This window comes from Erythranthe guttata, chromosome 4 (genome assembly GCF_056151865.1).
Source record: "Erythranthe guttata isolate IM_541 chromosome 4, IM_541, whole genome shotgun sequence".
Classification (NCBI taxonomy): domain Eukaryota; kingdom Viridiplantae; phylum Streptophyta; class Magnoliopsida; order Lamiales; family Phrymaceae; genus Erythranthe; species Erythranthe guttata.
The window spans coordinates 5,972,329-5,985,930 of record NC_142536.1 but is presented as its reverse complement, the minus strand read 5'-3'; the positions used below and the strand labels follow the sequence as shown (position 1 = coordinate 5,985,930).

At 31.9% G+C, this 13,602-nt stretch overlaps 1 protein-coding gene and 2 long non-coding RNA genes across 4 annotated transcripts; 1 reads left to right on the top strand and 2 right to left on the bottom strand.

Annotated features, from left to right (window-relative positions):
• Positions 1-689: 689 nt before the first annotated feature.
• LOC148770996 (uncharacterized) lies at positions 690-2,126 on the bottom strand. Its single transcript, XR_016031011.1, has 3 exons — positions 1,816-2,126; positions 1,094-1,738; positions 690-998 (listed from the first exon to the last, which is right to left on the bottom strand). It is a non-coding gene; the product is annotated as an uncharacterized LOC148770996 (long non-coding RNA).
• A 1,158-nt stretch (positions 2,127-3,284) lies between these two features.
• On the top strand, positions 3,285-4,052 carry LOC148770995 (uncharacterized). Its single transcript, XM_088817436.1, has one exon. It carries the CDS (start codon positions 3,285-3,287, stop codon positions 4,050-4,052), a length of 768 nt encoding a protein of 255 aa, XP_088673562.1.
• A 3,669-nt stretch (positions 4,053-7,721) lies between these two features.
• On the bottom strand, positions 7,722-9,453 carry LOC148770994 (uncharacterized). 2 transcript variants are annotated; one of them, XR_016031009.1, is made up of 4 exons: positions 9,304-9,453; positions 9,178-9,222; positions 8,158-9,081; positions 7,722-8,044 (listed from the first exon to the last, which is right to left on the bottom strand). It is a non-coding gene; the product is annotated as an uncharacterized LOC148770994 (long non-coding RNA). The 2 variants fall into 2 exon arrangements; XR_016031010.1 differs by having other exon boundaries at positions 8,158-9,075; positions 9,304-9,452.
• Positions 9,454-13,602: the final 4,149 nt, after the last annotated feature.

Sequence of the window (13,602 nt, the reverse complement as noted above, 5' to 3'; positions counted from 1 at the left end):
CCTTAACATGTCGTTGAGTCACCATAATTTATATTTCTCCATCAAATACTTATCCACTACTAGAAAATCGCCTATTAGCTACGGCACCATCCATCACTAAACACTCTAAATCTGTCGCTAACTTGTATTACCGACAGATGTCGTGCGTTGCCAATTCCGTAGAAAAAAGCCTCGTCGCTAAATTTTAGCTGCGACTTGATGAAATGCCGTCGCTACACGTGGCAACAGATAGTGATCGTCGCTACATTCCGTCGCTACAGTTGTCACGGACTAATCTGTCGCTAATATGAAACGTGTATGTTGCTCATGGATGTGGCTAAAGTTATCGGTAATTATCGTTGCTATGGTAGAAATGAATATTGTTCGTCGCCAACATCTGTCGCTATATTAGCAACGAACACATCCATCACTAATGTTGAATTTGTCTGTTTCTATCATCCGTAGCTAATTACGTTGCTAAGTGCGTTGAAAATGTGTTGTTGTCAAATCCGTAGCTACGTACGTTGCAAATATTCCGTCGTAAATCTATAGCTAACTTCATTGCAATATACTATCACAAAATGCATAAAATCCGTCACAAATTTCATCGCCAAAGGTAACTTTACACAACCATTATTAGAAATATTCGTTACTAAAGTAGTAGCCAAATTATTTTAAAGTATTGAAATAAATTATTTAAACCTGTTCAGATATACAATTTACCAAAAATAAAACATCAAAATATGCTCATAAAATAAACATTTGATACAATACTAAAGTGCAAAACTTAAATCTAGTTATCAAAAAAATATTTTAAGCTAAACAATATCAATAGTATGTGCAACATCAGGTTCTAGAAAAAAATAACTATCTTCTAAAAATGTTAATTTCAATCTTATCCCATAACTATGTTGCTGACCCTGAAACTCTAGATGATCCTCTTGGTTCACTTTGGTGTGCGGCCTGAATGACAGCTTGGATACCGGCTTGTAGTTGCTCTTCAAAAGATGCACGCATATCTGCAATGTTTTGCTCCACCAATCGATTAGCAACTTCTTAGAAAGTTGGACTATCATGTTTTGTGGTGTTGATGAAGCATTAGAAATAAAGTTACCATTATGTATAACATTAGCAGACTCTGATCCGAAATCGTAAACTCTTCCTTTAATTGGTCCTCTAGTTGCCTCAAGCCAATCACTATCAACAACTTCTTTAGGTATAGCATGCACCATTTTCATGAAGGCCTTATCTCCATTAGCATCTTCTTCTTCCTCGTCGTCGTTTATTGTTGTATCATCATTTCCTTCTCCATCGGCATTGTTATCTTAACGTCTTCGATTGATGATTGTCGAAAAAATATCCTGATACGATAAAATTGATGATAAATTAATCCAAAAAATATAGAGTAATAGAAAATTAGCAACATCAGATGTATTTCAATTAGAAGAATCATATATATTTCACTAAAAACAATGCCTGAAAGGAGCATATTCAAGCTAGTCATTTGTGCATTATCAACACATTATATACGATAAATGGTCTAAAGCAACTAAAGAAGAATATTAAACACCTGTCCTTCTAAATGTAACACAGGTTTTAACAGAAGCTATTAAAGATTATGTGATTGAAATAAAATATAAAATTAGAATCATACCCATACAAACTTTGATTTACGATCAACCCAATCATTATTTCCTTTTGTCTTATGAGTCATCAAAAATAATTATGTGGCAGTAGTCTCTCTACCTTTCTCTTTAACCTAAAGAAACGAGCAAATAGTTAATTGAAGATTAAATAATTCAATTATCGAGAATAAAGTACAAAATTAATACTTACATATCTTCTTTTACATTCTGAAATAGCAATTGGTCATCCTGTGTACAAAGATATGCCTTGATCATCTATTCAATAAACCATAATTAATATTCTTGCACAATAATATATGTTTCAAATATTTAAATAAATTTACTCGTCCCTATCCACTTTCAGCAATATTCGATTGCTCGAGATTCTTTGTTGTGATGCAACACTTGATTGTGAATCTCCCACTTCCCCTTGCTCTGATAGAGATGTTTGTGGTTGTGCCTGTGATGAACTCTCACGACTCGCTCGTCTAACACCTCCTCCTCGTGGCAGTTTCCTGAAAAAACAAATAAACAAATAAACAAACAAATAAATAAATTCATGAGGGCCCTGGGGGCGAGAAATTTCGCATTTTAGTACAAGAATAAATTATCCTTGGTATTAACTTCGGAGGTAATTATTACCATGTCATATCCTAGCAACTTTTCGGCAACAAGTTCAAGAATAAAACCTCCTCGGTATTAAAATCGATAATAACAATCATCATATCGTACACAGTGGAGAAGTCGGGATTTTATTATTGGGGGTTGAGTATACATTAAAAAAACGTAAAAATGACAACAATGATTGTTATAAGAGTGCCCCCGAAAAAAAAGATTTTGAACTTTTTTTTTTTGACAAAACGAGAAGATAGGAAAAAAAAAAAGACTTGTTTTTAGAATATTTTTTGAATTATTTTGGATTTTGGGTGGACTAAATAAATATAATATAGTAGAATTTTTTACAATTGAGAACGGACCCTATTTTCATGTCAAAATTCGTAATCTCCTTATCCAACTTGTTAGACTCATTTATCATTTTTCTTTATTCTTTTCAATTTAAAATAATTAATGTTATTTTTATATATAACTAAATTGTTAAATATTATAGGACCACAATTCAAAAACAATAAATTAAATACTACATATGTTAGATACTGATATATAGTACTTTTTACTCTGTATTTATCATAGTTGTTTTGTTTCCTTCAAAGTCGTATGTCGTATTCTAGATAAACGCGACTCTATTAGTTGTGTTATAAGCGTTTTTAGTTTCTATTGTTTTTATGTATATATATATCCCTTTTTATACAACTGGGTATTGTAACAGAATTTTAATTCAATAATTCCAAGTTTTTCCCTCTTTTCTCTCCTCACGTTTCTTCTTTCTTCTTCTCCTTTGAAAGTCTTCAATGGTGGTTTATAGAAACCTAAATTAGGTTTCTACATGGTATCTGTTTCAGGCATTCTTCCGCACATCACAAATTCACCGCAATTGGTGATTTGATTTCTTGCCATCATCATTTTTCTTCGATTTTTTTTCGTTCTCTGATATCAATTACTTTTATCCATGGCGCCCACTCGATCTCCTGTTGATGATGCATCCAGTCCTTATTTTCTGCAACCTTTGATCCCGCCATCGAAAATCCGATCCTACAAACTGCTTGGATTCGCAATAACAACATGGTCATGTCTTGGATTATCAACGCCGTGTCCAAAGATATTCAAGGTAGCACCATGTACTCTCTCTCTGCTAAATACATTTGGGATGATTTAAAAGTTAAGTTTTCACAAACCAATGGCCCGAGGGTCTTCCAGCTCCGTCGTGATTTGGCGAATCTCTCACAAGGTTCTAAATCTGTAAATGCATACTTTACTAAAGTCAAAACAATCAGGGATGAATTAGCCAATCACATACCATCTTGTACTTGTAATAAATGCCCTTGTGGAGGATTGACTGGTTTATCTGCTCGCTACAATCAAGAATACGTGATGAGTTTCTTGATGGGGCTTAATGAACATCTCAGTCAAACCAGAGGTCAAATTCTTCTCATGGATCATCTTCCTTCAATCAGCAAGTTTTTTGCTTTTCTATCTCAAGAAGAAAGGCAGTGCTCTGTTTCTGCCATTCCTCATGAGCCTTTAGTTGCCAGCTTTATTGTCAATGCTGGTTTTCGAAGACCAGTCAATAACCAATTTTATAATCCAAATTTCAAGAAAAAGGATCGCCCTTTTTGCACCCATTGTCATCTGAATGGACACAATGTGGAGAAGTGTTACAAACTCCATGGTTACCCCCCTGGATTCAAGCCCAGACCAAGAGCTCCTCCTGAAGGCTCCAACATCAATCAAGTCTCTAGTCAACAGACTCCTCTTGCCATGGTTTCTGCTGACAATCCTCCCACTCCCATGGACGGTTTCATCCAGAATATGACCCCTGCACAATGCTAACACCTCATGTCCATGCTTTATTCCACAGTGGCTGCTTCAGGATATAACATTGGTACAGTTTCTTGTGTCTCAGGTATTTTCTCTTCTTTTTTTACTAAACAATCTCCAATCCTGCCTCATCACTGGATAATGGACTCATGAGCTTCCAGACACATTTGCAATGATAAGTCTGCCTTCTTTAACTTGAAATATGTGCATAATTTTGGGATGTGAAGCTGAGGATTCAATGAAAATTCGCAAGAGGTTCTAGATTAGCCGGTTTTAATTTTATTAACATGCTTTGATTAGATTTGTTTAAAGCGGAATAAATCTAATCTAGCAACTTACAGTTTTCGCGAGCAGATTCGTTTCTATCTTCGGCACACGAACGAGGATCCACACCAAGCCTTCAATCCTCGTAGAACTGTTGTCCAGAAATTTCCAGTCCTATTCCTTCACCAATATCTCCGCGACCGTTGAACCGATCGAGAAACCCTTTTGACGGATTGTAGATCAAAGAGTTAGGAAGCTACTCTATAAATTTCGAGCCTATCCGACTAACGGTTGATTTATGGTGAATTTCTTCGCAGGACTGCTCAGAAAATTCGGGAATAATAGTTTGCTCTAAAAACCTATAATCTTCTATTGTATATCCCGGATTAATAATTCTTCTACAAGGGTGGACTTGTACTTGAAAAAATCTAAATCTATAATCGAGAAATTAGAGAGAAAAGAAGAAGAGAAAAATATTTTCTTCTCCGAACGTGAATAGGCGTGTGAAAATTATTCTTCATCAACCTAATCTCTATTATATATAGCACAAGGAATTAGAGTCACACTTATAGAGGATTACATGGAAACAAATCCCACTCATTCTATAACTCTATATAGTCGAAAATTGCAATCCAATGGGGACTTAATTTTCGGCTATATTAATTCCAATATAATATTGGTTGAACTTTTCTCGATTAATTAGAAAATCCATTGGGCTACAATAGGGACTATAAGAGAAAATATAAATCAGGCAACTAATAATTAATTAAATTCAAACTCTTAAAAGAATTCATTTAATTAATCATTAAATAATTATTTATTTTCCACTACCAAATAATTATTGAACTCCCGTTTATATTCTCAAATATTACATTCGAGCTCCGGTCGATCATTACTAAGATTCTCCCCACATAAAGATATCTTATAACCACCAAATAATTTATTCACTGCTAAATAAATTAAATGGTTTTTTTTCATGAGTCTTACCCGCTTAATTTATTTGAGTATGCCGGATACGAAATCCACTTGGCCAGGACTTGACATAAACAAATCTTATAAGCTACTCAAGGGTTATTATCAATCTCACATTTCAGAGATGTGGATTCCTTTCGATAATTAATTTCCACCTATTAATTCTTAATGTCTCCACCCAACGCACCGGGGGCCATTCGACTCAATATAGGAATCTCTCCCATTGTGATATCAAAGTAGAGATCATCAATTAAATATGTACATTAATTATATATGGATTAAGAGAGTAAGTAATTTACTGTCAACTAGAAATAATACAGTTTCATTTTGAACAGTGATGAAACAATTATTTCACTTTGTCCGGTTCAACACATGTCGGATGTGCTTAGCACAATAAGTCAAAACAATAACTACAAAAGTTATTCTATGTTTACTGTGATCAAGACCAATCACTTAAATATTGTGCTACAATCTTTTACCAATGGTTAGTCCATTTCCATCTAAATTGTGAACATTTATCTTTATATTCTAAACGAACTTTCGAAATGATCTTTCTGTGCGCCGTAGCACACCATCTCGAATACTATTAGAATATTAGACTTGTGCTTTTAGTTAATTGACAAACAATCAATTAAATGCATTGAATACCCTAGTGCATATTCTCCTAAAATGATAATACACTATTTTATTAATCCAATAATAAAATATGTAGCTAAAACTAAAAGCAAGACTTTTAGTCTACTATCCTAACACATAATGCAAGTGTAATATTACTCGATGCTACTATGTTTCATGTTCCTTGTATTGATGATGTTCATTTAAACTCCACCATTATCCTCACAAATGTTTTTTATGTCCCTCAATTCACTTTTAACATTATCTCTGTCAGTGCTTTTCTCATGAACAGTTCTTAAAATTTGAGGATGGGCCATGGCTATTCCTGGCCCTACACTGACTTCCCACTAATCGTACACCCTGCTAAATCGGTATATCGAAGTTTTTGATAGCCTATTTATAATGAATTTTGTTATATATAAAAACTTTGGTATTATAATAATAGTGACTTAGAGGTTTTGGTCGACCACCTTACCAAACCCACCCTATGTTGTCACATATATTTGTCCTTTCACTATATAGAATTTAATTATGTATGTCTCTAATTTATCTGCAGGTTATATCAAATACCAATTTTCACGAAATAATTGGTGTTGAAATAGTATGCAATTGCCTGTCATGCTTATCATTTTCGGAAATTATATTAGTTCCCGCCTTTTTTTTTAAAGAAAATCCGTTACTTGAGTATTGAATTTCAAGTTCATATACTATATATACCGCTTTAACCTAAAGTCATAAGGTTCATTGCGTTCAACATCCTCGTTTACTTTGACGGTTAAAAGACGACCCTCCGTGTTAACATTAGGAAATATAATTAAAATATTTTAATATTTCCTAAAAAACTCATCATTTAGGGATCATATTCTAAAAAGAAAAGGGCATCATAGTGAGTTTTTATTAATATTAATAACACTGATTATGTTTTTTCTAATTATTCAATATAAAAAAAGTGATTATTTGCAATAAACCCTAAAAATAATCACTACAAGAAAATATAGGTTTAGCGACCATAATCTCAGCGACCGTAATTAAATGGTCGTTAAATGTATATATTTAATGACCAATAATAGTTTGGTTGCAACTATTCAATGGTCTAAATATTTTTGCGACCGATTACTATTTGGTAGCTATAAATGGTCACTGTAGTTGAGCGAGCCTCGGATAATAATACAACGACCAAAATTAGAGTCTTTAGCAAGATTTTTATTTGGTTACTATAACCAACTATTAACAGTGACCAATTTAATACCAAATATATAATTGTTGCTATAAATCTTTAAAGCAATGGTTAACAACCATCAATTTGGTTGCTGAAAAAATTGTTATAGCAACGTAAATGTCGGTCCCTAATTATTTTACTAAAGACTATAACTATCTAAAATTTTGCAACCAATTAATCTTAGTAGCTAAAAATGGTAACTAATATTCAGTGAGCTTACAAAGCTGTAACAACGACCAACATTGGAGAAAAAACATGCAACATATTATAGAAATCATCTCATTTAATAATAACACTATAGAAGAAATATTGGAACAAAAATATCATGGACATTGTTCATATTCAAAGCATGACCATAATTCCAAATTGATTCAAAGGAAATAAAACTAAAAAAATCAAGGAGCAAATACCCACTCATGTGAAGTCTAGAACATAAAAATATAAATAAAATCTTGCTTTTTCTCAGCAATTACGCTATCAATGTCTTAGTGTTATAATCTGCATTAGGAAGAACACAAAACTATAATAAGTATAACAATTTAAATATGAAATTTTATTAATAAATTTATTTGCTAAAAGTATTTAAATAGATTTTTTACCAGTTAGGGAAATCAATAATTTCAGAAAAGCTTGTACCACTCATATTCTCAACAAATTTCACCAATGCGTCTACTTTGGACTTTTGAATGGCCAAATCAGCTTTTGCATTTGCTAACTCAGCTTGTGTACTGGCCAAGTCTTCTTCTAATCGTGCGCCATTAGTAGATACTTCAGAAGTTGAAGAAATATTCTTGGCAGATGATTTTTTATTGAGGCCCTTTGCTTTGGCATATGATGAATTTTCTCCTAGGACAGTAATGCAAATTTGTTCTACGCTCATACGTTCGTCTTCCGGCAAAGCTTGTTGTTGTTCTTTCAATACCTTCATTTTAGCCTATTTCAAAATAAAAAAAATATCATCATAATCATTTCGTGAATCAAAAACACTCTCTTTTAGCACATACGTAGAATGAATAGAGAATATAGTAGGACATGTATCAGCCTTACACTATTAGCCTCGGCCTCTTCATCGGCCCATCCATTTTTTGTGTTGTAGAATTCAGCCGTGTACATATCAACATCATCTAGTTTCTATTTCAAAGCAATAGCAAATGTAAGGAAACAATTATAGTTAAATAGTTTCAACTAAGAAAGTACACGACTAACATTCTCATGTTGATGAGCCGCACGAGATTTAGTCCCCAATTTGTGAGTATACTCCAAATTCGACCTATTATTAGATTGAGTCTCTGAAATTTTCTGCAAATATTTTTAAACAAATAATTAATGTGATAGTTTGCGTTTTGGATCAGAAATATAAAATTTAATCTTGTTATTATCCCGAAAATCTTATAAGTAGAAAATACATACCTTAAATTTTGGTGTCTCCCAAAAATCACACAACCAAAGCCAGTCATCTTGGCGATTCGCAAGTTTTTCATAAATAGTTTCTCTAGCTAGTGCCACACCACCTTGCTTTCTCATTTTTTTATAATACATATGAGCATTTGAACGAAATGTGGAATATTGTTTAGCAAAAGACTTCCAAATACAACTCACAACATGAGGCTCCTCCACGTCGTAACTCAGCTTATTCTTAATGGATTCAAAATACTCTAGTTATATACTATTGTAAAGTTAAAATTAGTTGAGAAGACAAATGAATAAAAGTAAAGTAATTACTTACAACCAATCTCCTGAAAAGATCTTCCTTTTTCTCGTTTGGAATCTTTGCCCAACCTTCTACTTTCATTGGAGCTTCAAGCCTAATCAATACTCCAATTTGCGTTGCGTGCTTCGAACTGTGCTCCCCAACAGGTTTATTGATTCCTCTTGGAATCACAATTTTTGGCTTCTCTCCACATTTTCGTATGTATTTTTGTGTATTCAATCCTCTAGTTAGACCTCGACCTCGTTTTTCTTTCACTGGTCCTGAACAGAAATGTAAGAAAAGTGAAATTCATAATTTATGTATTAATTGTAAATTATGCTTATAGAAATATGTAATATATTTAAAAAAAAATTTACCATTGGTGGCATCAGATGTGCTATCAACTACATCCGTTATCGATTCTACAAAGCAACAAATAAACTATATTATATATATATGATAATAAGTGAAATAAACAAGAAAATAATTGAAGTGAATAATACCTATAGTGATATTCTCATTTGACTCATTGTTTACATGTTGCACTATAGACTCTTCCATTTGCACGCTAGCAGTTTCGGGCACAGGAAATGATGCTCTTTTTTCCTTACGTGTTGATTCTACAAAAAAACAAAAAATATTACATCTATGATAACAAGGAAATGAACAAAATATAATTTTACTCAATAATACCTGTGGCATCACTTCTAATATTCACATTTGACTCAGGTACCACATGTTGCATAGTAGTCTTTTTCGTTTTCAATTCAGCAGATCTAGGCACGGGAACTGACACTCTCTTTTCCTTACCTAGGATTATAACATTCAAAGCGCAACATAATAGATTACATTGGGGTAGAGTAACTAATTAACTACAATACACATAAATATTAGTATTATAACCTAATGTTTGAGGCATGGAATGTACAATTGGATCATCATCCATATCACATGTTGCCGCCAATGCCTTGGATAACTCCAACTTACGCTTCAAATCCCTAGTTTTATTAGCCACTGCCATCGCTCTTGACAATTCCATTTTACGCTTATAGTTGATGCTCATTTTCAAACCTAAATTATAAAATTCACAGTCAAGTTTTAATCCAAGAAATATAACAATTAATTTTTTTTTTGTTAATAGAAAAAAAAAAAAGAAGCTAAATTCTTGTTTTTTCCATCTCATTGCATTCAAATTACAAGAGTAAGCAAACAGTGACATTATTAGTTTCATGATTCCTCTAAATTTTATTTTAAATCTGAAGGATGTGCAACAAAAACTAGTGTAGCAGAGTAAACTTAAAAAAATTCTAAAAAGAGTCTGACATTTATTTACAAGATGGTTCATATATATAACAATATTTACCACTGACAAAAGCATCTTAAAGTTTTGTAAAATTTGCATAATCAATTAATATACTACGAAAGCAAATAAATAAGTTGGAAGCATTCTGACCAACATAAACAACGTCATACGAATTTTAAACCAAAACAAATACTATAATAAAAAATACAGTATAACACAACTATCAATGACATATCAGGCACACATGACAAATAAATGACAAAAACAAGATCCAACAAAAACTCTTTTCACTACCTCACCCTATAAGTGAAATAAAATCAGTATAATACTTACCACCAAAAGCAGGGGAAGCACGATTGTTCAGACTTATCTTAGAATTACCGGAAAATAAAGCTCCAATTTATCGGTCAGAGTTTAGACACAAACCCAATGCAACGACAACCCCAAATATTTGTGTGTGTTTCTTTGTACAGATTAATGAGAATAAAATTCACAAGAATCAAGATTTGGTACTTCCGGTCTTTGATGAGAGTAAAAATCCAAAAAATTCAACTTGTAATATTAATGAACGAAATGTTGGACACCACTTACAATGGCTTGGTTTTAGGATTATTTTGTATAACATTGATTGAAATTCATTAATGGTCATTTGCCTGATTCTTTACTTATAAACTTACAACTTTGAGTTTTGTTTGATTATTTGGAGCCATTATTAGTAGTTATCGTATAAGTATTAAATCATTTGAAATTAAGAATGAGTTATTAATATATGTAAATTAGTAACCGGTTTTATCTTATATTTTGAATCGTATTTGGTCGTAAAATGTATCCATTAGCAACTAATCTAAATAGCTTTTACAATCACCGTTTGGTTGTTGATGTGTAACCATTAACAACCAATGCTAGTTATTTTTGCGACTGTTATTTAGTTTCTGATGTATACACAACAACAACCAACAATTTACTTGCTATAAGAATATTTTTCTGCGACGAAATATTCGGTCGCAAGATGATCACTAAAACATCTGAACTACAACACCGAGTGCAACCACGCGAAAACTATTTGCAACCAACTAATTGGTCATTAATTGACAATATTTACCGACCAGAATAATATGGTCACTATATATACAGTTACAACGACCACTAATGACCAATTATTAGGTTGTTAAATGAATAATTTTCACCTACCAGAATTATGTGGTCACTATATGAGTACTTATAGAGACCATTGTGGTATTGTTGCGACCAGAAAATTTTACAATAGTGACGCACAAAAATGTCACTAATAATTGTCGTTTTTAATAACCATTAATGCGTTGTCGCTAAATATATGTATTTAGTGTCCAACTGAAAAACTGGTCGCAGATGACTTTTAGTAACAACCCTGTTGTGACCAAAGGCGACCAAGATTAATTTTGTCACTGTAAGTTTTAGTGACCATTTTCTTGCTTTTAACGACCAAAATCAATTGTCGCTAAACCTATAATTTCTTGTAGTGAATATTTCATTGTTCAATATATCAACACTAATTGATTTTGAGAGTGGTGGTTATGATATGCTAGCTGGAACAACTATGTAACATGTGTATATGGAGTGGAAGACACATCTAACTATCTAAGTAGGTGTGGTGTTGAATATAATATAACTTTTGGGAAAAAGATGTTAAATTTTGGAAATAAATTACTTTGATAATTGCAAAAAAGTTGATGGATTTAGATTATATTTAGTTATATATCTTCAGATGGTGACTATTTTTTCCTATCTGTACATTTTAATAACATTAGTCCATAAAAGTATTTGTAATCTAAATTTTAAAGATTAGGATAAGTACAATCTAGGGATATAAACCAGCCAACATTTCAAGATTAGGATAAGTACAGTCTAGTGATATAAACCAACCGAACTTGACTGTTATTTAAAAAAAATATATTTATGCGAACTTATTAGATAATATTATTGTAATTATATTTAAATAAAAAAAACTTAAAATCGACTAGCGAACTCATGAACAACTAAAAACGAGCTCAACCTAAACTCATCAAAAAGCTCAAAGTCGAAAAATTCGACTTCGAGTTCGAGTTTTTATCGAGCCGGCTCAATTCACCCCTAGTACAGTCTATAAAAATGAACACGAGGAACATCAAACAATCTGCCGGAATTATTTATATTTGAAAATTGGTGAGGAGCAAGCATATTGACCATTTCAATATTCCATCTATCATGAAATTAATATAATATTAGTATTGAGATTTCTTGTACGACTGTCAAATATTTGTTTTTTATACAGCTGATGAGAAATTAAATATTTGGATTAATTATAGTTACACGTCGTTGAATTTAAATTTTAGCAGTATATGATAATTGTTTTTATTTATATAATTAAAATGGGGGTTTCAATTTTCGGCTGACAAAGAGATGCTAGTTAAGTAATTTATATGTAATATGTTAAATGTTTTCATGATTCGTGGTTTAGTGATTTGGGACATTTAGTTTGTCTAATTGCATATCGATCATTTGTATTTTAATATATTACATAGATCTCCCTTTAAGAAAATTACTAAAAAACAAACTCATTAAATAAGCTTTTGATTTTTATTAAAATACTTTTTACGAAGTTTTTTTTTTCTAATCAACCCACTTGATCATTGATTTTTTCATGTGTTTTAAAGTAAAATGATCGATCTTGTGATTTAAAAAAAACTATCTATTGGTGAAACAATAGATAGATCAATAGTGCGTATAACTAGTGGTGGAATTGGAATGGAGTTTCCGAATTCCATCTATTCCAATTCGAATATGATGACAATGGCTTAATGGTGCATGCCAAATTGCCAATCTCCAAATAAAATTAATTGTACTTTTGTCTACTTTATTTAAATAATACGATGAGAAGTTATGTTGGTAAAATTTCTAAATGATTTAAAAGGTTTAATAAGGCCTTTCATAGACCTAAGAAAATATGCTAGAGATTGGTTTATTTTCAATAGCATACATAATATGAATATAATTCCACGTGCCATTTTAGATTTTAATATTTTATTTTATTAAGAAAATGACTATTTCTCATCCTTTGATTGCAATTCTCTGAAAATTACCGTATGTAATGAATTATAACATTTAAAGTTCAATGCATAACCACATATTAATAAGTGACATATAAGAAATGCTATAATTTTCGGTAAATTACGGTCAACCATAAGGTAATGTCAAATTATAAAAATAAATTCTCATGTTTGAGTAATTATAACTACTCCCTCAATTATGAATTTTCTTACATGTCAATCATTGTGGTGTCAAATTCAAGAGATTATGTTGATCTTTTTTGGTTTGTACTCGTTAAGTACAAAAATACAGTTTCCGATATACACCACAGTCTGATATTTAAAAGTCAAGAGACACATATTATGATTATCTTGTTTCAAAATGTAGAGTTTAAATGGGGCAAAAATGCGTACAAGCTAGAAAAAATTCCACATAATGTAGAAGAATCAACGAA

Excerpts from the sequence above, each read along its gene's own strand:
- LOC148770995 (XM_088817436.1), top strand. The coding sequence starts at position 3,285 with ATGGTCATGTCTTGGATTATCAACGCCGTGTCCAAAGATATTCAAGGT.